Source organism: Brassica rapa, chromosome A08, assembly GCF_000309985.2.
Source record: "Brassica rapa cultivar Chiifu-401-42 chromosome A08, CAAS_Brap_v3.01, whole genome shotgun sequence".
In the NCBI taxonomy this organism is placed as follows: Eukaryota; Viridiplantae; Streptophyta; class Magnoliopsida; order Brassicales; family Brassicaceae; genus Brassica; species Brassica rapa.
In genome coordinates, this window is record NC_024802.2 from 16,877,587 (window position 1) to 16,900,634 (window position 23,048).

General features: G+C 37.6%; 7 protein-coding genes, 1 long non-coding RNA gene and 1 other non-coding gene across 17 annotated transcripts; 5 read left to right on the forward strand and 4 right to left on the reverse strand.

Annotated features, from left to right (window-relative positions):
• On the reverse strand, nucleotides 1–2,322 carry LOC108869408. Its single transcript, XR_004450225.1, has 2 exons — nucleotides 1,383–2,322; nucleotides 1–1,291 (listed from the first exon to the last, which is right to left on the reverse strand). It is a non-coding gene; the product is annotated as an uncharacterized LOC108869408 (long non-coding RNA).
• Nucleotides 2,323–2,332: 10 nt separating this feature from the next.
• LOC117127281 (AFP homolog 2-like) lies at nucleotides 2,333–6,187 on the forward strand. 4 transcript variants are annotated; one of them, XR_004450210.1, is made up of 3 exons: nucleotides 2,333–3,058; nucleotides 3,284–3,354; nucleotides 3,440–6,187. XR_004450210.1 is itself a non-coding variant. In XM_033277248.1 (2 exons), the coding sequence occupies exon 2, from the start codon at nucleotides 3,499–3,501 to the stop codon at nucleotides 3,979–3,981; it is 483 nt and encodes a 160-aa protein (XP_033133139.1). In that variant the 5' UTR covers nucleotides 2,346–3,354; nucleotides 3,440–3,498; the 3' UTR covers nucleotides 3,982–6,187. The 4 variants fall into 4 exon arrangements, 3 of the variants coding, with proteins under 3 accessions (XP_033133139.1, XP_033133138.1, XP_033133140.1); XM_033277248.1 differs by having other exon boundaries at nucleotides 2,346–3,354; XM_033277247.1 differs by having other exon boundaries at nucleotides 2,347–3,058; nucleotides 3,284–6,187.
• Nucleotides 6,188–6,381: 194 nt separating this feature from the next.
• On the reverse strand, nucleotides 6,382–7,553 carry LOC103835129. Of its 5 annotated transcripts, XM_033277251.1 has the most exons (5): nucleotides 7,443–7,553; nucleotides 6,991–7,307; nucleotides 6,822–6,905; nucleotides 6,580–6,712; nucleotides 6,382–6,541 (listed from the first exon to the last, which is right to left on the reverse strand). In XM_033277251.1, the coding sequence occupies exons 2-4, from the start codon at nucleotides 7,274–7,276 to the stop codon at nucleotides 6,627–6,629; spliced, it is 456 nt and encodes a 151-aa protein (XP_033133142.1). In that variant the 5' UTR covers nucleotides 7,277–7,307; nucleotides 7,443–7,553; the 3' UTR covers nucleotides 6,382–6,541; nucleotides 6,580–6,626. The 5 variants fall into 5 exon arrangements, with proteins under 5 accessions (XP_033133142.1, XP_009109476.1, XP_009109478.1 ...); XM_009111228.3 differs by having other exon boundaries at nucleotides 6,382–6,712; XM_009111230.3 differs by having other exon boundaries at nucleotides 6,382–6,712; nucleotides 6,991–7,341; nucleotides 7,443–7,538.
• Nucleotides 7,554–11,069: 3,516 nt separating this feature from the next.
• LOC103835130 (glycine-rich RNA-binding protein 10) lies at nucleotides 11,070–12,176 on the forward strand. Its single transcript, XM_009111232.3, has 2 exons — nucleotides 11,070–11,325; nucleotides 11,579–12,176. The coding sequence occupies exons 1-2, from the start codon at nucleotides 11,215–11,217 to the stop codon at nucleotides 11,963–11,965; spliced, it is 498 nt and encodes a 165-aa protein (XP_009109480.1). The 5' UTR covers nucleotides 11,070–11,214; the 3' UTR covers nucleotides 11,966–12,176.
• Nucleotides 12,177–12,412: 236 nt separating this feature from the next.
• LOC103835131 (phenylcoumaran benzylic ether reductase 1) lies at nucleotides 12,413–14,572 on the forward strand. The gene is made up of 5 exons (XM_009111233.3): nucleotides 12,413–13,273; nucleotides 13,364–13,498; nucleotides 13,562–13,799; nucleotides 13,923–14,126; nucleotides 14,223–14,572. The coding sequence occupies exons 1-5, from the start codon at nucleotides 13,091–13,093 to the stop codon at nucleotides 14,387–14,389; spliced, it is 927 nt and encodes a 308-aa protein (XP_009109481.1). The 5' UTR covers nucleotides 12,413–13,090; the 3' UTR covers nucleotides 14,390–14,572.
• Nucleotides 14,573–14,702: 130 nt separating this feature from the next.
• LOC103835132 (protein RER1A) lies at nucleotides 14,703–16,384 on the reverse strand. 2 transcript variants are annotated; one of them, XM_033277209.1, is made up of 5 exons: nucleotides 16,200–16,259; nucleotides 16,054–16,121; nucleotides 15,526–15,878; nucleotides 15,174–15,354; nucleotides 14,703–14,915 (listed from the first exon to the last, which is right to left on the reverse strand). In XM_033277209.1, the coding sequence occupies exons 3-5, from the start codon at nucleotides 15,876–15,878 to the stop codon at nucleotides 14,874–14,876; spliced, it is 576 nt and encodes a 191-aa protein (XP_033133100.1). In that variant the 5' UTR covers nucleotides 16,054–16,121; nucleotides 16,200–16,259; the 3' UTR covers nucleotides 14,703–14,873. The 2 variants fall into 2 exon arrangements, with proteins under 2 accessions (XP_033133100.1, XP_009109482.1); XM_009111234.3 differs by lacking the exon at nucleotides 16,054–16,121 and having other exon boundaries at nucleotides 16,200–16,384.
• A 1,136-nt stretch (nucleotides 16,385–17,520) lies between these two features.
• LOC103835133 (40S ribosomal protein S25-4) lies at nucleotides 17,521–18,592 on the reverse strand. The gene is made up of 4 exons (XM_009111236.3): nucleotides 18,405–18,592; nucleotides 18,238–18,312; nucleotides 17,889–18,023; nucleotides 17,521–17,782 (listed from the first exon to the last, which is right to left on the reverse strand). Exons 1-4 carry the CDS (start codon nucleotides 18,405–18,407, stop codon nucleotides 17,669–17,671), a joined length of 327 nt encoding a protein of 108 aa, XP_009109484.1. The 5' UTR covers nucleotides 18,408–18,592; the 3' UTR covers nucleotides 17,521–17,668.
• Nucleotides 18,593–18,855: 263 nt separating this feature from the next.
• LOC103835134 (protein PXR1) lies at nucleotides 18,856–23,004 on the forward strand. Its single transcript, XM_033277223.1, has one exon. It carries the CDS (start codon nucleotides 22,110–22,112, stop codon nucleotides 22,794–22,796), a length of 687 nt encoding a protein of 228 aa, XP_033133114.1. The 5' UTR covers nucleotides 18,856–22,109; the 3' UTR covers nucleotides 22,797–23,004.
• On the forward strand, nucleotides 19,169–19,252 carry TRNAY-GUA. Its single transcript is given in 2 exon segments — nucleotides 19,169–19,205; nucleotides 19,217–19,252. It is a non-coding gene; the product is annotated as a tRNA-Tyr (tRNA).
• Nucleotides 23,005–23,048: the final 44 nt, after the last annotated feature.

Sequence of the window (23,048 nt, forward strand, 5' to 3'; positions counted from 1 at the left end):
AACCTTTTGTTTAGTTATGTTATTGTTTGTGTAATTGTTGCAGTTGCTTCTTCTTTCCTCTCTTGGTATTGTTTTAGTTTTTTTTTTCATTCGCTTCTAGTTTCCGTTTGAAGCGTAAGGTGAGGGAGGGGGAAGAGCTATCAAACTTTAAAGGCGTACTTTAGAAGCGTATCTTTTGACGCAAAGAAAATTTAGTATAAAATTTAACATTTACAAACAATAAAAAAAGAAACTTTAAAAATAATTTTGCACTAGTAATAATAAAAGGAATAAGAAATGAACACAATCATTTGTTGGTTCGGTTGGCATTGTTTAGCCTTATGGTTGTGGGAGTTTAATAAAAATCATGAATATGATTTCCTCGAGATTTTTGTTGTCTGATGAGATTTATTTAATTGTTTTCTTGATTTTTTTTTTTCCATTATTTATCAATCAGCTAAACATTCTCACTCCGAAGTATAGTTAAGATTTTTTTATACTTTCGAAAAACTCATTGCAGCAAGATAAAAGGAACAGCCGGTAAGTCTTTGTTTTCTTATTACTGAGTTTAGTTTCCACAGCTCAGACCACATATCTCTAACACTAGTCCACCTTTAGCCACAAACGGATTTAACTCTACTAACCTACAAGAGCGTCAAAATTGAGGCAAGAAGAATAGAACCACAATAATCGTAGGCATTCTATCTTGCTTCCCAAGCAACCCCTTGAGGAATGGGTATAAATGAACAATGACACAAAAAGCATAGAAAAATTTCCCAAACTGAGGTCCCCAATAGATTGCTAATGGCATCCGACAATACCTCCGTTGATGTTTATGATCAGAAGGGTAGTCAACAGAGTCGTCCATTTGAATATGTGAAGCTCAGAGAAAGCTCCATCGTTTGCTGCTTTCGACGTGACTTTGAAGTTAGTGCTAACTCCAAGAAAATCTCCACAGAGCCAAGAGCCGAACGTAATGGGAGCAGATCCTTTAAAAGCTGGACGCTTTGGCATACAGTAATAAAGATCTCCATCCATGTTAAAGATATCTTCTGTTCTGTAACCGATCCGTAAAGCCACCCAATCTGCATGTAAGTAGTAAGTAGAATGAGATCACAAGGAGTTTTGCAACTTTCTAACATGTTGAAAACCTTGTAATGAGGTTACCTCTTTTCCCCATTCGGTTTTATCTTCGCATCCCTATCTAATAACTTGAATGGCTTCTCTCAACAAACACGCAGGGCTTGCGTTTACGAGGAACTGCACCATCTTTCAGAACAGCAGAAGCAACGAAAACTGGAGACTAACCAAACTAATCAATCAAAAGCAGCTATCTTAGTCGATATATATATATATTTTTTCAACAAGATAGAAACCAAACATGAAATGTTGTTTTTGTTGACCTGCAACGATGTCACCTTCTCTGATGTTCTCAACAGCATGGATCTGCGTTGATGTCTCTTTAGGTCCTTTCTTTCTCAACCCAAAACATAGACAACACCATTTAGGCCCAGGTTTTTCCTGGTGGTTTCTTCTTCTTTGGTGCATCAAAACCATGAAGTGCTTGTCTTCTAAAGACACAACCTGTCCCAACGTATATCGGTCCTTGTATCCCATCAGGACCTTTCATGTTAATCTGTTTTCACACCAAAAGGCAAATGAGAAAGGAGGGAGAGAAGTAAGAACATAAACAGAATGAAGCAAAAGACAAACATCAAAAGAACACAACGTTGCGATTAGAGTATCGATCATGTCTATCGATCCCGTCAAATCTCTGAGGAAAACTGAACATAACAAACTTTCTTTCCAGATTTGTGGATCCATCATGAAACATATAGTAGCTTCTCTAATCGCCTTGCCGTTGTTGATGTAGAGATCACAGTTAATCTACGTTCAGAAGGCAAGGAGCGTTTGACAGAACAGCAGAGACACGGATCTTCAAGAAAAGGTAAACACATAAATGATCCATATTAACGTCCAGTCAAGGAAAGCTTGATGAAACAAAAAGGATCAGCAACAAATCGACGCTTACAATGCCAGTCACAATTCACAATACCGTTTCATGAATCCCTAGACATAGCGTTAAGCATAGTAGCTAGGTTACTGTTACCAAAGGATATTTTGAAAAAAAAAAAACATAACATAGGTAATTTGAAGAAGGACAAGGCTGGATTCTAGTTAACGAAACAGATTCATCCTTAACAAAGAGTTCATTGCTCAAGCTATCTCATGGTGCCCAAATCCAGGCCGCTTCTCACGAGAAACATACACTAGACGAGGCGAGGCAACTCATTCCCATCTGTATCACGAACTCCACAGTGTCCCAAGAACACCTGCCAAGAAGTAGAAGTAGTGGTGCTCAAACCAAAGCGAAGAGGAGACTTATTACTACCTGAATCATGCCGGGATGAACTTTACTCTTCAAGTAATCCATATTCTGGCAAAAAATACCACTCAGGTGCTCGTGGCTCGATATCGAACTTAGAACTTGGAAAAACTCGGCTGTGTCAGTAAGGAGCTACAAACGTAAGCATGGCTGCTCCATCATCCGATACACAACACGCAACAGTGTAGTCAACGGCTAGAATCCCACTATATAAAAGAAGCTAAATTTGAGCTTCCTAAGGCTATCCACATGGTCAAGTCAAAATAATCAGGACCAATCAAAGTGCCAGGTCATTTTAGACTGGGCTTGAAATTAAAAAAAATTAGTGACCTTCACAGCCCATTTGACCCATCTTGCAGCCCAATCCCGAGTTTCTCTTGACAGTGATGTCGCACAATCCCGTGTTCTAAACATATGACTCCTTCTCCACCTAACCCTAATCGCCGTCTCATCCCTTCATTGATTCTCTTCCTCTCCCCCAGCTCCTCCCGCATAACGCCTCGGATGTGAGTGCTGGTACTTCAATGTGCTCCCATAAATCCTCCATTCAAGATCCCTACAGACCCTCCACATAATAATCGTTAGAAGATGGAGAAAAAAGCAATGGCACATAGACGTATGGAAACGTAGACGCAAAGCGACGCCGCGAAGCTGCTAGGGTTTTTTCATTTCTTCTGATCGTCATTGTTTCAGGTTTTACTTTTGTTCACTCTCTGACTCGATTTAAGATTTCTGAGTTTCTTTGTGATTGAAATGGCTCTAATTAAGCTGACTTGGCTCTCCAGCTCTGTAGTTAGGGTTCTGGGTACTAATCTATGATGATTCCAAACTCCAAAGTCTGGTACTTTGGAGTGATTCAAGAGGTTTATGATAATATTACCGAACATCATTACCTGACAGATCTTCTGCTTATTGTAGTGCTATTAATCATTACCAGAGTCTTCAGAGTTTTTTTGTCCGTAAACAGATCGAAAAGTCTACACCTTTTTGTATGTTTCCTTTTTTTGGTTATAAATTTTTAAAAAGGGAAAGTGATGATTGGGTTCCTTTTTTGTGACTAATGATTTTTCTCAGATGACAGGGGATGTTGTAACGATTTGTTGAGCTGTTTAGGATAGTGTGAAACAAAAAAAATGGATGATGATAATGGGCTTGAGCTCAGCTTGGGTCTCTCATGTGGTGGAGGGAAAGGTAAAGGTAACAATGCTGGAACCTCCTCTGAGAATCACAATCTAGAAGGAGGAGGTGATAGAAGCGCTAAAGTGATTGATGACTTTAAGAACTTTCTTCATCCAACAACTTCTCAGAGACCAGCCGCAGAGCAGAGTTCTGAACCTCCTCCACAGAATTTCTTCAATGACCTCTCCAAAGCACCAACCGCTGATGCTGAAGCTTCCACGAAGCCTCTGTGGGTGGAAGACAAGGCGATGAAAGAAGCAGGAAGCAGCAAAATAAAGGAGGAGGCACGTGTTGATATGCACGAGATGAAGAAGAAGACAAAGGCATCCTATGTTTCGAACGCGACTGATGAAGGATCAAAAGCTGATAACGAAGATGTAGCGGAGTGTGAAGCAGGTGGTGGTGATGGTGGTGGCTCTTCTTCCAAAAAAAAATAAACGTACGGAAACATAGATTCAACTGTTCTACCTTTGGTTGCTTAACGCCTCCAAAGATGATTGATAGCTTCAATAAAATAAAGACGTTTGATCTTAGATCAGTTGGAGGAGCTCAAAGCAGCAACGCTCCCAAGTGAAGACATCCAAATCAGCGATGGAGATCAAGACAAAATTTTCATTTGCAGCGGTAATTCTTAATTAATCCAATAAAGTTTATCCATTTGCAGAAATGGATCATAACAAAACAGTCGGAAACAAGGTGGTGCGAAAATAGTAGCGTTTTTAAATCGTAGTTAGAATTTATGTTGTGTGAATGAAATTGAGTGTGTTGCAGTAAATTAGCATGTACTTTCACATCATCCAATACAATGCATTTCTTCAGCCCATCCAGGTGACTCAGGGGCTAATATGTCGTGTTCACACGTAAAGCTAGAAGAAAAAAACTATCGAGGCCTGACTTATGACAATATGTCTTGGAATATTATGATACTGCATGCACATAAGTGTACATAAATATGTCTTGGACTCATTTATAACGTGCAAATGAACCATGTTAAGCTTCTATATAAAAATCTCTATTTGTTTTACTAATTCAAGTCAATACTATCAAGTTAGGAACATGTCCAACATAAAGAAATCTAATTACATTTAGAAACTACATTTATATTCTATATATTTTGAAACCCCTGCAAATATATATTTTTAAATTAGTCTAACATATGCCAACAAATTTAACTTTTATATAATGCATAAAAATATAAAGATGATGTTGTGAGATAAGAATGTACACACAAAATTTAAAATAAAAGAATTGACAAATTATATATATTATTTTTAAAAAAAATTTATATAATAACTTAATAATATAAATCATAATCAAAAATACTATTCGTATCACATTTGTATTAACCGAAAAATTCGTGCTTTTGAAGCACAGATCAAAATGTAGACTAATATAGCTCCTAATTTTTATTTAAAAATTAAATTTCTAAAAAAAAAAAGATTAAAGACAACTATCAAGTCTGTTTAAAAAATATAGTGGTTTGTTCTTGCACCAGAATCTTGGTTATGCAATTCAAAATCTATTATGTTGTTTTGTAACTTTTCTTCTTAAAACAGAGACAAAGAGTAATGAACAAAGACAAATTATGAACTCTTATTGTCAGATTGTTTGTTTTTTTTTCTCTCGCTTCAATTTGATGACTGTAACTAATTATTTTAATTCACACAAAATTTTCATATTTTAAACGTATCACATTAAATATAAAAATCTTCAATAGATTATAATACCTAAATGTTCTTCTCGATAGACAATAATATCAGAAATGCAAGTAGCACATCTCCTGCCACAATCACCGGCTGCAATCACTGAAAGTTCAAAAAAATCTTTTGTCTCATCAATACAAATCAACAAAATATATGAATAAATTCAGTAACATTGCATATTTGATACAAACCGGTTAACAACCTCAGCTCCACATAACATTCACATCATCTTCCACTCAGAAATTTGCAACGAGAAGAAAGGCGGATACAACTATTACGTGTAAGTTACTCAATCAGTGGATTTCCACATTTCAAGATCTCTCTCTTTCGCTGACTCATTTTCTAATTATTTCTTTCGTCAAAGGGTCGTTTTCCTCAACATGGTGGTCAAATCAAACCACAATGATCCTCCACCTGCTGGAGGTAAATCAAAATTACAACTTTACTGTGCGTTTATAGAATTCTCGAACACATACGAACCCAATCACCCCTCTCTGGAATCCGAGAAATCATTTGTCTAAAATTCGGACAGAACATCTTAACTATTAAGTGCAAAATTAAGGGTAGAGATAGTTTGATCTGGTAGGTTATACTTTGAAAGTAACACAACAAAACCTTAGTATTAAATTCTCGATCAATTTATCTGGTTTTTCGTTCATAAGTTTTTTTCAACGGGCCTTTTTTCCATGTAATTCATAAAATTTCTAATTAGTTTATTAATGAAAGACCTAAACACACTTTTAAAAGATTATGTTCAAATTCAAAACACCATAATGCTAAACAATATCTCAATTACGAAGTTCTTTTACATATTTTTAATTTTCAACACGTTAATTTAATTTCCATTACTACAGAAAACCACTTTACACAACCAAAAATATCAACTCCCCTCTACTTTTACATCTCTATCGATTGACTTCCAACTATATTCGCATAAAAAAATGAACAATCAATCTTAAAAAACTTAGTGTCATATATTCATTCTTATAATTACTTTAAATCTATTTTAACAACAACCAGAAACAGCCACAACTATAGTCATATACAAATTTTAACTTCATCTAATATCTGCGCGTAGCGCGGACACGATCCTAGTCGAAATAACAGGTGCAAAACTTATTGTTTCCTTAATAGTTATTTAGCAAATTTAATCTCCAATTTAAAAACTCAATATCTTCATCTACAGAGATAAAATACATGGACTTGGTAGAATGAGATATGAGAGCTGGGATGAGTACACATGTTATAAGTAGTAGACACACGAATACAATGGGATCTTTAAGCTCCAAGTGACAGTTGTCCCAGGACCAGGAGGAGGCTTAAGAAGAAGACTTTGGCTTGGAAGGCTATTACAAAAGCAAAGCCACAAGCCCCCATCATTATCTCTCTTCATTGGATGTAGACTTTAGAGTACTGACAGACCTTCCAAGCACGTTTAAAGCCGCTACACGCTGCATCTCCCTCGCTGTCAACACAATACTTCTTTGTTAATACAAAAAAAAAATATTCCGATTCAGATGGTTCCTAGCTTCCAAATAAAAGAATTGACTTGACGTTTGCTGGTTAAACAGTACCTTCCTCGAGAGATAGCTGAATGGACCTCTTCTCCAAGTCAACCGCATGCTTGCTAAGCTCCGCGGAGGAAAATGACCAAAGCGCTTCAACATACATATAAAGCATTCAGAATAACAGTTTTATAAAAAAGGCTTAAAATTTTATTTAAAGTGGTTGTTGGACTCTCACTGTGTAGATGATGATCGGTCTGATCAGAATCATTAAGCTTGTTTAGGAGCATTTGTAGATGGTGGTAACGCTCTTCCCATTCCGGAGGTGGTGGTACTATGGATGATGAGCTGGCCTTGGGCTGCTGCTTAGTCACAGTGTCTTTGGATGCGTCAGTCTCGACTTTTCTCCGCACGTATACATTAGTGGTGGTTGCTGGAGATTGAGATGGGTTCCCTTTCTTCTCCGCGGCCTGGGGCATTTGTTCTTTTGGTGGAGTGCTGCTTGTTCGTTGGCCTGGCTCCATTTTGTTTCCTTCCTAATCAGAAATTCTTCTTCTATAAAAATATAGATGCTAAAATAAGCTAAATTCTGCAACATCAAGAGATTCACTCAGCCAGTGAAAGCCTATCAGAATCGGTGAGTGGAGGAAGGAATCTTAACATCGATTAATCAAAGAAGACAATGTTTACCTCAAGGATCAGACTGAGAATCCCCTTTTAGTTACCATTAGGCAGCTCTGAAGCTTCTTCTTCTTCTAGGCGAAAAGGAGCGAGATGCGTTTTCATTTAGGACAGTACTACTATCTCATTTATTACTGGGCCTATTATTAAGGCCCAATACGTATACTTATTTCCTTATACTGAAACTCAATTTTTGTTACCTTTCTTTTATTCAATTTTTATTAGATTAGTTTAAAACTTTAAATATACAGTTTCTGTAATGGGTAGTATAAATATTTTTTTTTTTGACTTCTTCAATTGAAAGATGCAATCATGGTGATAATGTCAACAAAACCAAACACGGTAATACAAAGAAAGAGACCAACAAACTCAATCTTAAAAAGATTTACGAGCTAATTGACGCTGCTTCCCTTAAGATAAATTTAGGAATTTGTTTTAAATGCTGAGTTATTCAAAAATAAATTTCAAAAGTGTATTTTTGAATGATTTGGTTTAGTTAACCGGACCCTATCATTACTGGTAACATCAAGTAGTCTTAAACAGCAGAAGATCAAGTGTCAAGAATATCAGCTAAAGTATCTACTAATAGTTTTAATCCCATTTATACCTTGCACTCGTGGTGCTAATTCCGAAAGTGACAAAACCTGAGTATATTACTCAGTTTCGACCTATAAGTCTCTGCAATGTGTTGTTTAAAACTATCACGAAGGCCATGGTAGGGAGACTGAAGAGTATTATGCCTAAACTTATTGGTCCTGCTCAGTCTAGTTTCATCCCGGGCAGATTGAGTGCGGATAACATTGTTGTGGTTCAGGAAGCTGTTCATTCGATGAAAAAGAAGCAAGGCCGCAAGGGTTGGATGCTGCTGAAACTGGATTTGGAGAAAGCCTATGATAGGCTGCGTTGGGATTTTCTTGAAGATACACTAAGGGCTGCTGGTTTGTCTGAGAATTGGGTCAAGAGGATTATGGAATGTGTGTCTGGTCCATCAATGTGTATTTTGTGGAATGGAGAAAAATCTGAGCCGTTTAAGCCATCGAGAGGACTGCGACAAGGTGATCCACTGTCCCCGTACTTGTTTGTCTTATGCATGGAGAGATTATGTCAACTGATTGAGAAAGCAGTGGAGGATAAAAGATGGAAACCGATAACATTGTCGAGAGGTGGTCCACAGCTATCTCACATTTGCTTCGCAGATGATCTAATCCTGTTTGCAGAGGCATCGGTGACGCAGATTCGAGTGATCAGGAAAGTGTTGGAGAAGTTTTGTAAAGCCTCTGGTCAGAAAGTAAGCCTCCAGAAATCAAAGATTTTCTTTTCTAATAATGTCTCTAGAGGAAGAGAAGAGAGAATAAGCAGAGAAAGTGGTATTGCATCAACAAAGGAGCTGGGAAAATACTTGGGGATGCCGATACTACAGAAAAGAATTAATAAAGATACTTTTGGAGAGGTACTGGAGAAAGTAGCTTCACGGCTAGCAGGATGGAAGAAACAAACATTAAGCCTCGCAGGAAGGGTAACATTGACAAAGTCGGTTCTGTCATCAATACCGGTGCATACGATGAGTACGATTAGCATGCCAGTGGGTATACTGGAGAAGCTTGATAGCCTAGCGAGGAGCTTTGTGTGGGGAAGTGGACAACACTTAGTCTCTTGGGATAAAATATGCAAACCGAAGGCGTCTGGAGGTTTGGGGATCAGGGTGTCGAGAGATATGAACAAAGCCTTGTTAGCTAAAGTGGGATGGCGTCTGTTACACGATACTGAGAGCTTATGGGCCAATGTTTTACGAAGTAAGTACGGAGTGGGGGACATACACGACACAGATTGGATGGTAGGGAGTAGCTCTAGCTCGTCAACATGGAAAAGTGTGTTAATGGGGATAAGAGAAGTGGTTCTTGTGGGCCATAGTTGGATTACTGGTAATGGGAGGAATATCAGGTTCTGGATGGATAGTTGGATAGCAGGCCAACCACTCATGACAGAAGTGATTGCAGGGCTTCCAGAAGGATATGAAGATAGAACAGTTAGAGATATGTGGGGGGAAGGTGGAGGTTGGGATTTTGATAGAATTACCCCGTTTGTAACAGCTGAGAGAAGACTAGAGCTTATGGCAGTAGTAGTGGATACTGTTACTGGAGCAAAGGATCGTTTGGCATGGGGGCAGACTCCGAATGGGCAGTTTACGGTGAAGTCTGCATACACCTTGCTTACAAGAGATGAAAATCCAAGACCGCAGATGGGGAGTTTCTTTCGATCTATGTGGCGCGTTGTAGCACCTGAGAGAGTTCGAATGTTCCTCTGGCTAGTGGCAAACCAAGCAATCATGACAAATGCAGAGAGACATCGAAGGCACCTGAGTGGGACTGACTTATGCCAGGTTTGCAGAGGAGGAATTGAGACTATAATACATGTGTTACGTGATTGTCCTGCGATAAAAGGTATATGGGAGAGATTTGTTCCGAGAATGAAAAGGGAGGCTTTCTTCAGAATGCCGTTACTGGAATGGTTATATAAGAACCTATGTGATAACAATGCAGGTGGTGGTGTTCCGTGGGCTACCACATTCGCTTTGACTCTATGGTGGGGATGGAAGTGGAGATGTGGAAATGTATTTGGTGATACCCGACTGTGGAGAGATAGAGTCAAGTTCTTACGTGAGTTGGCTAAGGGAGTTATAACAGCCAATAGAACAGAGAATGCTCACATAAAGGAGAGGCATATGGTTGAGATAATGGTGGGATGGAAGCCACCTGGTGTGGGGTGGATGAAACTGAACACGGACGGGGCATCACATGGGAACCCGGGGCCGGCGACTGCAGGGGGAGCACTGCGAAACGGAGAAGGCGAGTGGTGTGGCGGTTTTGCGATTAATATAGGTAGCTGTACGGCACCATTAGCGGAGTTATGGGGTGTGTACTATGGTTTAGTGGTTGCTTGGGAGAAAGGGGTGAGAAGGCTGGAGGTAGAGGTCGATTCTATGATGGTGATGGAGTTTCTTACGATAGGGATTGGGGACACTCATCCGCTGTCTTTCCTGGTACGCTTGTGCCATGGCTTCTTGACAAGGGACTGGCTAGTCCGATTTGTTCATGTATATAGGGAAGCAAACCGCTTAGCTGATGGTTTGGCTAACCTTGCATTTACTCTTCCGTTTGGTTTTCATAGTTTTGTTGTGGCACCGATTGAGGTCGCTGTTTTAGTTCATGAGGATGTTGCTGGACCGTTGAGGCCACGACAAACTCGTCTTGTAAACTGAAGTTTGGATTTCTTTTTTAAATAAATTGGGAGTCACTCTCCCATATTCCTACCAAAAAAAAAAAATCCCATTTATACCTTGCCGTCTAAGGGTAAAAACTCACAAAAACTAGCACAAGGCAACTTGTTAACCTCCTCCTGACAACAGAATGTGGCCATCTTAGTTGACATTCGATTCACTGGGCCAAAACGTATAAAAATTCTAACTAAGAAACTTAGGCCCATATTGTAGGCCCACTACTATCATACGAAGAGACGGAGGATAAAAGTGTCATCTAGCGAATAAAGATATTTTTTGGTCGGAACGAGGCGTAAAAAATCTTTATTTTCCACAATGCTCACATGATGTGGGCCTGTCCACTAACCCAACCCATTAAACCAATCTCTCGGCAAACCCTAGAAAATATCTTAACTCTAGTTTATTATTACGTCAGCTCTTCTATAAATTATAGCCGCGTCTACTCATCCTAAATCACAAATCTCTCTCACACACCCTTAGAAACTTTTAATCAAGAAAAAAAAAATGTCTGGAGAAGCTGAGTACCGGTGCTTCGTGGGAGGCCTGGCCTGGGCCACCGCGGATGCGGATCTAGAGAGGACGTTCTCCCAATTCGGCGAAGTAATCGATTCCAAGGTCCGTTACAACGAGAGATCGGACTCCCGGATTCAATCGAGGCCCGATGATTCCGATGGTTCTGATCCTCGACGGATCTGATTCCGATCTGTGTTTCTCTGTTACTTACTGTTACTAATGTTCTTTGTTACTGTTACTTGATTTTTTACCCCATCGGTACGTTTAATCTTCACAGCTTCTTATGAGCTCGGAGAACGATCGATTTTCTTTTACGATTGTTTTTACTTATTTTTGTGTTTTTTTTTGTTGACAGATCATTAACGATCGCGAGACTGGGAGATCGAGGGGATTCGGATTCGTGACTTTCAAGGATGAGAAGTCGATGAGGGATGCGATTGAGGAGATGAACGGGAAAGAGCTCGATGGACGTACTATTACCGTCAACGAGGCTCAGTCTAGAGGAAGCGGTGGCGGTGGAGGAGGCCGTGGTGGCGGTGGTGGTTACAGAGGAGGCGGTGGTGGAGGTTACGGTGGAGGAGGTGGTTACGGAGGAGGTGGGGGTGGATATGGAAGACGTGATGGAGGTGGTTACGGATCTGGTGGTGGCGGCGGATACGGTGGAAGACGTGATGGAGGTGGTTACGGAGGAGGTGACGGTGGTTACGGAGGAAACAGCGGCGGTGGTGGTGGTGGCTGGTAATCGGAGATTAAGTGGTTGTCTGGTTCTTCTGCTATGTGTTTGGTTTAGATTTGGTTTCGTATCTTGTTTCTCTGGTTTTGTTATGTTTCTGGGTTTGTTTTTGGGGTTCTACTTGATGTAACAGATCGTTTAAATTAAAAGTCGTCTTTGCCTAAAACGTAATGTTAATTCGCGTGTTGTTCACTTAATCATTAACTTTAGTTTTTCTGAATTATCGTATAAATCAACCAATTAGTCGCTATGAGCTCTCACTTATCTCGATAGACTACATCGGTTTTTTTTTTTGTCAACGACTACATCGGTTTAATATAATTAAATCAGGATTTGTGTTCAACCACTCGCTCTTTATATGTTCACCCGAATACATTCGCCGCACGATCTTTTGATTAAATGTTCCCCCAGTGTAGTTTGAGTTGTTTTAGATTTTGTCCAGATCTTTACAGAAAGATATATACGTCGAATATTCTCCTTCCCTTTTTCTACAATCACTTTCTTTTTGGTCGTGAAAGGTATCTTCAATTATTTGAAGGGAATAATATTATTTTCAACCTTTCCAAAAGTTGCTAATATCAAATTGAACTAACATCTATAATAACTTAAGTGAAGACCCATGGGCCAATATCACCAATGAGTGAATATATATTCGGTTCTCAATACCACGCTCAACATGATGTCTGATGATCCTTGGTGAATAATAAGTGAGGCAGTACACGTAACGTTTCGTACTATCAAGGGATGGCTTAAAAACTAATTGGGCCTTCATAAGGGCCCACTAAAACTTGATTACAACTATTGGAACCATGATCAACGGCCCAAGATCACATCTCTCCCCTGTAAAACCAGCGACGGCAACACCACCACCATCAGAAGCCTCTCTTTTTGTCGGTGTTAAAAGAGCATCAAGTTTCACCAACCAACCAAACCGCAAATTCTGACTAAATAAAAAAGTTAGCTCAAGATGCTGACGACAGGGGTATTATTGTCATTTAGTGATTCAAACCGGGTCTATTTTAATACAAAAGAAGAAGCAAGTGCGTTAAAATGCCTTAAACTTAGGATCAATTTACTTCAGCTGCACCACCGTGTTTAGAATCAGTTTGAGTTTTTTATTTGTTATAACTAAAAATGGCGAGTAAGAGTAGCATCCTGTTCATCGGAGGAACTGGTTACATCGGGAAGTATATAGTGGAAGCGAGCGCTAGATCTGGACATCCAACACTCGTCCTCGTTCGAAACTCCACGCTCACCAGCCCGTCACGGTCCACCACCATCGACAATTTCAAGAACCTCGGCGTTCGCTTTCTACTCGTTCGTATCTCTCTAACCGCCTCTCTTCTTTTGATAGATGGTAGTTTTATTAATTTCATATTAACAGACACATGTGTTGTTGGTCAATAGGGAGACCTTAACGATCATACGAGTCTCGTGAATTCGATCAAGCAAGCTGATGTGGTGATATCCACCGTTGGACACTCTCTCTTGGGTCAACAAGACAAGATCCTCTCTGCTATTAAAGAAGCTGGTAACGTTAAGGTAAACACACAAATAAAACAAACAAACATATATGTTGTTCATGCTGATTGAGTTTGCTCTCAGAGATTCTTTCCGTCGGAGTTTGGAAATGATGTGGACCGTGCTCAGAGTGTTGAGCCTGCCAAGTCAGCGTATGCTACAAAGGCAATGTTCCGGAGGAAGATTGAGGAAGAAGGGATACCATACACTATTGTCTCTTGCAACTTCTTTGCTGGCTACTTCCTCCCTACTTTGGCACAGCCTGGTGCTACTTCTCCTCCACGTGATAAAGTAATTATTATGGGTGATGGAACCCCCAAAGGTAAAGAGTGAGACCCCTTTGTTTGCTAGAATCTAATAGCTTGGATCAGTGAAGTATTTTAAGTTTAGTATCTGTAGTTTCTTGGTCTGTTTACTCTTCTTTTCTTGTGTGTTTAATTTGCAGCTGTGTTCAACAAGGAAGAAGACATAGGGACTTACACAATCAAGGCCGTTGATGATCCAAGAACCTTAAACAAGATCTTATACGTTAGGCCACCAATGAACACCTACTCATTCAACGATCTCGTTTCGCTTTGGGAGAAAAAGATTGGGAAAACACTCGAAAGAATCCACGTTCCTGAAGAACAAATCCTCAAACAGATAACAGGTTTTGATCCTAAAATCCATTCTTCTTCCTCCAGTTTTCTTTATCTGTGTGTCCATTGATGGTGTTAGTGTTTTTTTTTTTTTTTTTTCGTTGCAGAAGCTTCGCCTCCACTGAACGTGCTGCTATCACTTTGTCATTGCGTATTTGTGAAAGGAGGACAAACAAACTTCGAAATAGAACCTTGCTTTGGAGTAGAAGCTTCTGAGCTTTACCCTGATGTCAAATACACTACTGTCGATGAAATCCTCGACAACTACGTCTAAAGGAGTAGTAGCTTTAACTAAAGTCACTCCATTACACTCTTTCCATAAAACTTATCAGTATCCTATGTTTCTGAATAAAACCTTTCTGCTTCTCCAATATGATAAAATCAATTAAACTGACCGGTTTTTATTGTTGTAACAAATTTCTTTTAATGTTGTGATACTGAAACACAAGAACTGGGAGAAATTTTAGTCCACAATCCGTCAGTCTTTGGAAGAGGCAGTTTAGCCAACATTGTAGTCCAGTTTTGTGGAGAATTCTTACAAAAAAAAAACTATTAAAAGGTGGCATTATTGCAAGGAACAATTTAACGCTGAGCTAAAACAAATTTTAATTTCACTTTTGTTTTTCCTCTCTAATCCTTCCTTGTAGCTGCATAGGTTTTTGTCAATGTAGAAATAGTTCAAAATGATTTTCTAAAAACAAATGTTATGTTCTTTGGCAAAGACAAAAGTGGCCAACATTAATTAAAATTTGGTCAGATCAGTCCGCACGTGGGCCGCTGCCGCTTCGTCCACCATATTTCTGCCACACAAACAAAAGAAAGCCGTCGATTAGGAATGTAAAACCAAGGATAAAGACTTATGGAATTAGCCTAACTAATCTCATCAGTAACTACCATTAATCCCAGCAAAATCTCCATTATGAATGGGGATAATAATAAGTTGGCAAAATTTACAGATGCCAAATGTCACAGTCCACTATGATACATATGAGGAGTATAACCAGACTTTTAAGTTTTTTTTTTTTTAAATAGACTTCTGATTTGTTAAACAGTTTTACCTGTTTGCCGAAGCTGAAAGGGATGTACTTGTACTTGATCATGTGGGAGATCTGGCGTCTCATGGTGAGAACAAAGAGAACAATCCAATAGCAAAGCAGGATTGGCCAGAACACAGGCACGTCAAACACCGAGAAGAATGTCATCACAAACGCAATGCAGAATGCCTTTGTCATCGAATACCTGAGAGATCAGATTTTCAAGCATGATTGAGACAAAAAAAAAAGAAGCACATCTGTCATTATATATCTAACACTGTCAGCTAGAAAAGCCTCCCCTTCGCATATTAGAGATCCTACATCTATCTACCATTATCAGAAACCCTCTAAAATCTTTTAGAAAAGGCAAAATTACCAGAACTTGAACTCAGGGAGACGGCGGATGAAAGGCTTGAACTCATCAGAGCCTCTAGTAGGAAGAGAAGGTCCATCAGAACCCCCAGCAGCCTCAGGATCAACAAGAGGGGACAAGAACCCAATAAGCAGATTCAAAAGGTAGATCCCAAGTCCATAAGCGATGATGTAGAAGCCCTGGATATAGTAAACCCTCAAACAGTAGGCAAGGGCCACGACAAGAGTCCCAATCCACCTGTAAGTAGCGTGAGGCGTGGTCTTGTCAAGGTAATGCTGGTAGATCCTCCACGCCTCATGCGCTTTCTGTTGAACAGGGGTCGCCACTGAACCACTATCACCTCCGCCTACGTCCATCTGATAAAACAAAAACAGTAGAGTAACGTTATCAACAACAAACAGTAAGAGCACATAACAAGCTAGATCTGATTAAAATTGTTTCTCAATGCCATTGATTAATCTATCTCTTAGCTAATCGAATCTCAGAGAATCAAAACCCTAATCTATCTCCTCCATCTTCAAATCTACTCACCAAACAAACAAATCGCTCAAATTCAGATCTGAAAGCTCAATCGGTGATAAAATCACATGATAAGAACCCTACGAATCGATCGAAACAGTGGAAATGAATCTCAGATCGCGAATTAGAAGTTTCCGAGGAGGAAAGAGAGCACTTACGGAAGAAGATGAGATGCTTATCCAAAAAAAATGAGCAGATCTGACGAAAGACGCAACACGCGAAATGAAGCAAATGGAGTTTGATCCGCGTTTTATTTTCCTTTTATTTATTTGTTGGGTCTTTATATATTTTTTACGTAGGAACGCACCGATAAAGTTACTCTTTATCTGATTTGACCCCAACCTTTTCTGCATATCACTTTGACCCCTTGAATATTTACACCAAAAACACCGCCACAAGTAACTAATTTCAATTTAACCCACCCTCCTATACTAGTAGGGACTTATTATCCGAGATCCAGATTCGATCCGAGATCCGCTCCGGATATGCTCCGAAAATAGGATATCCAGACACTCGGATCCAAATCTGGATAGTAAAATCTTGGATCCGTCCAAACCGAATATGGATCTGGATATCTTAATTTTTAGGTCTGGATATCCGGATCTGTATTTGATATATTAATATTTATACATGAATTAATCTTATAATCTTATATTTTAGTTCTTACAAAATTATAGACATATATAAATATATTTATAAATCTTATATACATATTTAATTTATGTATTATATTGAAAAATTAGTATTTTTTAAGAATAATAAATTTTTTAATTATTTTTACGGATGTGGAAGTTCCTTAGTTTAGTGGTTTGACTAATGATTCATTAATGATTTTACACTAGGAGGTCTGAGGTTCAAACCCCAAAAACCCAAATTATGCAATCATAAAGAAAAATGTTACAAGAAGTCTTTAGCATGGTGCAAGAACGTATCATCGAACATGAATCTCATAGGGCGGATCGAAGCGATGCAGTCAGACGTGCATTTTCATATGATAGTAAAATTGTCGGCTGTAAAATCGTCTATGTAATATTTCTCATCGTTATAGTAGCATAACTAATCAGACTTTAAAAAAAAATATTTTTACGGAGCCGAATCCGGATATCCGCAAGTAATAGACATCGAGACAGATATTCGAAATCCAGATATCCGGAAACCGAATCTGGATCCGGATATTAAATCTACGTATCCAATGTATCCGGATACCTTAAATTTTCCGAATATCCGAATATGTCCCATGCCTAATGAATCACATTCAATTTTAAAGTTAAATAAGTCGGTAGCTTTTTATTAATTCGATACTAGTTTCGAATGACACTCTTATTGCAAAAAGCTTAGAGGATCTTTTGTTTAAAAGATGTTACATGCAAGTCCAGTTCCAATTCATGACCCACTTAAAGTTAATTGATGCACAACCAAACCTAGACCAGTTCGATATAGCGATTTAGAAATTGAGAAGCAAGCAAACGTCGAATCGAAAAAATTAAAAACGCCATGATTGGATTTAATTGCAATGCATTGTTCAAAATAGCCATATCTCTCAAACAAGATTCTAACGAGTTCCAGCATAAGGGGATAATTAAAACAAAACATCACGGCCAAGCCGGATCAAAAACAAAAAACATTCTTAGGTGTTGGTGGCACGAGTGTAGATCTGCTGGCTCGAGTGAGCAGCGACCATCCTTATCACACCTTTCGCCATTAGTTCCCTTATCGCCCTCCTGGCTAGAGACCCGTTAATCTGCAAATTTTTAACAATATTCAATACGGATCACAGAGAGTTATAATAATACTAGACATGAACTAACTATGATTAGCTTGAAGAGACAGGAAGCAAGTGTGTCTACCCTCATACGGTCGGAGAGAATGGAAGGGGTGATGAGCTTGAACTTGGGAGCTTCAGTGAGAAGCTTGTCGTAAGTAGCCTGATCAAACAACACCATGTTGTTCACCTTCTCCTTTTGCTTTCCCTTGCTCCACTTCTGTTTTTTCGTTTCAATAACAAACAAAAAAACTTATTAAGCAAAATGAAATAATCCAATCAACAACAAGGATACCAATAGCAAAAAAACATGTCTTCACAGTGTCACGAGCTAAACTCAGTTACTACTAGGTCAGACAGATCTACATCTATTACACACTCTATTAAAAATCTCAGTTCTGTCGGAAAGATAGATCAATTGAGAGAAAACGAACCTTCTTCTTCTGCTTTCCACCTCCGGATTTCGCCGGCTTTGATGATGGTGGCGGAACCTTGTCCTTCTTTGGCGCCTGTAACAAGAAATAGAAAATAACGATTCAGAAAAGAGAATGAAGAAACATAGATCTGCTTATAGATGGAGAGGGAAGAAGCATAGAGATACCATGTTGACTTCGACGGAGACGGAGGAGCGAACGGCGAATTAGAGGTGGTTAAAGATGATGAGGATGAGGAGGAGGCTAAGGTAGGAATCGAATTAGGGTTTGCTCTTATAATCTCTAGGGTTTCTGGCTTAATGTGTTTACGGGCCCGTTTTGATCTAAGCCCATTTAATGATGTTTTCGGTTCAACTGAAGCCCATATAGTCTTTAATGATTGTTTTTGTAACCTTATGCAATTTGATAAAAGAGTAAATGTAAGGCAAGCATTTGTTTGACTCTGAGAAGAAGCAAGCAGAGACAAAATAAGTTTAAGTTTAAGTTTGTTAACTCTTTGTTTTGCAATATCAATTTATCTGGCCATGAAATATATACATAGGTCCAGAAACAAATGATCTTTACAACTACAAAGTCTTAGACTAGCAAGATTGCTAAATCCTCTTAAATCCAACAAGGATCTTGGTCAAAAGTTGGTTCTGAGGGTGGTCTCTAAGAGCACGAAGCAGTACCGCAGTGGGCTAAAAGCTGAAGTCAATGATAATATTTGAAGGTCCACAAGTTCTGATAACTGACCCTCAACCTCTTGTTTTGGAAAACAATATTACCTTTCTTTCTTACGTAAACAAAACAAATCTTGTTTCTTACAAAGGATTTAGTTATATTCCTTCAATGTTGTAGATGTTTTGGTTAAATCCATAACTTTTCTTTGTTTTCTCCAGAATGTATCTAAGACCTTTCTATACAAAGGTATATAAACAAAGTATTCAAACCGACCTTAGCTCAGTTGGTAGAGCGGAAGACTGTAGTAGTTGCTGTAATCTTTAGGTCGCTGGTTCGATTCCCGCAGGTCGGAATTTTTTTATCTTTTTGTTTAAGTTATCACTTCTAGGTTTAGAGATGTGCACTTGACGCGATTGCTTGTGGGGTTGTTGCGTGTAAACTTTACATCTTTCGAAAAGGAAAATATAAAATATGAAGTAATTTTATGTATATGAGTAAACTAACTCAACTTACATCGTGTTCGATTTTCCCCTTCAGTTTATTTTTCTAGGATATATAACAACAATACACATGTTGATGGTTACAAATAGGCATGGGGCATTCGGGTCAGATTTCTCAAATTTTAGTTATTTTTTATAATACTTTCTAGGTTCCATTCTAATAAATTTGCAAATACGGGTCAGATTCGGATATAACGCATCGGATTTTGGTTGGTTTTGTAACACATCATAGAATCCATAAAATAATCATATATCGTTTGGATTCGGGTTATATCGAATCGGTTCAGATATACCCGAAATAAAATCTAAAAGTAAAACATGAAAATATATACTTATTTATATATAATAAACTATTTGAAGTATATATTCATGTTTCATATAATTATATTGTATATTAGTTTGGACATTTGGATCGGTTTTTCTCATATATTTTTAAGATTTTTTGGTTTTTCGAGTTACCCGTTCAGATTCGGTTAATAACATTTCAGGTTTATATATGTTTTGTACTATCTTACAAAGCCTATTCTTTTATTTTTAATATTTTAAATTGGGTATGATCGAGTTTTTTGTTTCGAGTTCAGTTCGGATTTCGGGTTATGGATTTTATGCCGATGCTTAGTTACATACTTACAATTAAGTACGTAATTTCAGCAGTATGTTTTATGTCTCCAATGGTATTAAAAGGATGAGTTCCAAACTTCCAATTCCTACTTCCAATGATCCCATCCGATCCAAATCTGAAGACACGTTTCACTTGTGGATGTTATGAATAACGAAAACACACCAATAATGAATTCTCATTTTAACTTTTTGAGAAAGAAGCTGAAGCTTTTGTCAAAGTGTATCCAATAATGAAAAAAAAATGAATTTTGAAATCATGAGACCACATCTTGTATTACTATTTATGCTTTTTGTTAGAAAGGGACGAGACACTAAAGAACCAACAACAAAGGATTGTTGACCTACAAGCCCTTTCTCCATCTCTTAATGAGGAAGTAATTGTAATATTACATATATTCTCAATTTCCTCACACAAAATATATTGAAATGTACTTCAAGACAAATATATTTTGGTTTGGACAAAATACTTCTAGACAAATATTTTTTTTTTTTTTGAAAAAGGCTTACTTCTAGACAAATATTAAGTAAGAATATTAAGAGTAACCCAACTGAGACAAACAAATAGTATAAGATAATCCATAGTTCCATATTAACCATAATATTTACACAAGTCCATACTAATATATATTCTATTTCTGTTTTATGATATTTTATTACATATATACAATGCATGTATATATATTCCACACAACAAATTGCATAACAATTTGTTTCAGCACAGTGATAGTGGGCATGATTTGTAGTTTGTACTTATCATTCAAGTCCTAGCTACTTTTAGAATAAAGTTTTATACATTAATAAATTTGTGCTACAAACAGATTTCACGTATCAATATCACGGTTATAGCTGCTTTACTGGCTGAGTAAACTAATTACAAGTGGACAAAGTCACTAATATAGTGCGATGCTGCTTTTTTTGTTTTTTATCATAAATAATACAAATATTGATCTTAATCTGATAGCTTTCAGTGTATTAATTACTTGAACCACTAGTCTATCGTACGTAGCATGCCAATATACATGAGATATTTGTAATGATAAGCGATCTTCCGGATTTTTGTCAAGAATGGATTCGCAATGAGCACGTTCTTAAACTTCTTCTAGAATTAGTCGTCGTTAGTGATCGTCTTAATCAATCATGCATGCTTTAAATTGATTTCAGTAATATCTTACATATTGTAAACATAAACATTATATTAATATTACAGAACTCAGTTTTAATAATATTACAAATAAAATAAACATTATTTAGAGAATAATATCATTCGATACAAGACAAAGGCTCTTTAACTAACAAAATCTTTAGGAGTTGCATACTTTCCATGATCAATAGTATTTTATATCAAAGATTTTTTTTAACAACATTTTATATCAAAGCTAATGAGTTAACATGCTACAGCCTTGTTGGATTAATACAGTACCACATTTTCTGAACAAACCTCTCATTTTTAATTATTTATGGCTATATATATATTCTTCTTATTATTACGAATAAAATAACATTTTAATTTTGTATTGGAAATTAAAATACGAAACCTCAAAGCTAAAGGAAAATCCCAATATATATATATATATATATATAATTTTCATAACATACATATTAAGACAATATATAGCTTAGTCACCACATTTTTGTTGTTGTTGTTATTGTTATACTTTGCATTTAAATGACAAAGCCCCATACAAAAACCATATTATGTCGTTTAAATTTCTTATAGTTGCTCAAAAACAAGTTATTACAATTTAGAAACTTTTTTTTTGATCAAAAGTTGTGTAGTAAGTTCTCCTGTCAAGAGAGAATTTCTACCACGTTTAACATGTAAATAACGTAAAAACGAAAGTATGGTCAACCCGCGTTTTATTGTAGACTACACTGAGTGACCCAGTATAAATACTCACATGGATCAAAGCTAAGTTCTCTCAAGAAACAAAGTAAAAGAAAAAAAAAAGAACAAAGAGAGAAACATATTCTCAGTTTCTTTACATGAATATAAACTGAGAACACAATTGGTCTTTTATTCTCAAAAGTCCTCCATTTCTTCACTTTTTAGGGTTTTTTCTTCTTTTTCTTCGGTTCCTATCTTCACCAATGGATTCTTTTAGCTCTCAGAAAACTAAACCAAGAAAGACAAAAAGGCTTGCGAAAAAGTCTCGTGTTCAGATAATCTTGGACCTGTTTTACCGGGCGATCGAGATAGTTCTTGTTCTGGTTACAGTAGCTAAGCTATGCTATCAGCTCGTTATCACGTTGCATGATTCTGGTGTCGCCGCGGTTGTTATCGCAAACCGCAATCTTGCGTTTGTTGTAGCAAACGCGATAGTCATCGCTCTAATCGCGAAATCAGGCCTTCTCTTGAATCAAGAAGTTGTTACGAAGTCCAAACGCAACGCTCTTTACGAGGAGTTTGTTCAAGAGAGCTCAAGGAGAGATGAAGGAAAACAGAGCGAAGCAGAGAAAGAGACACTGAGCATAACTGAGACCATAGCCAAACAGAGCAAACCTGAGAAGGCTACAAAACAGAGAGATTCAGTGAAGAGAGAGAAGCAAAGCATAGTTGAGCATCAAGAGAAGAAGATGGAGAAACAGAAGAGACAAAGTCAGAGCTACCAACGAAGCAGGTCGGAGAATTTGGAGGGTTTGGAGAAGAGTTCATGTGGAATATTAAGGAGATCAGAGACGGATACGTCATCTGATAGATTTGATTCTGAAGATGAACTCCGGTACAAGATCGAGTCTTTCATTGCAAGGCAGAGGAGGAATCAAAATGATGATTAGCTTGGTATAGCTTAGATAAAACACATATATTAAAATATCAAAGATAGTTTTTGCAAATACCATTCACGTATAATAATGTGAGTGTTTGTTATAAAAGGGTGAAAATATTTTAAATCCTTGGCATAAATTTTTGTTTATCTTTTTATTCTGTTGTATTTCTTTGTATAATATTTTTGGTAATCCAGTATAATATAACAAAAATGAATATTTTTGTATTTAACTTGAAAACAAATATGAGATTCGAGATCCAAC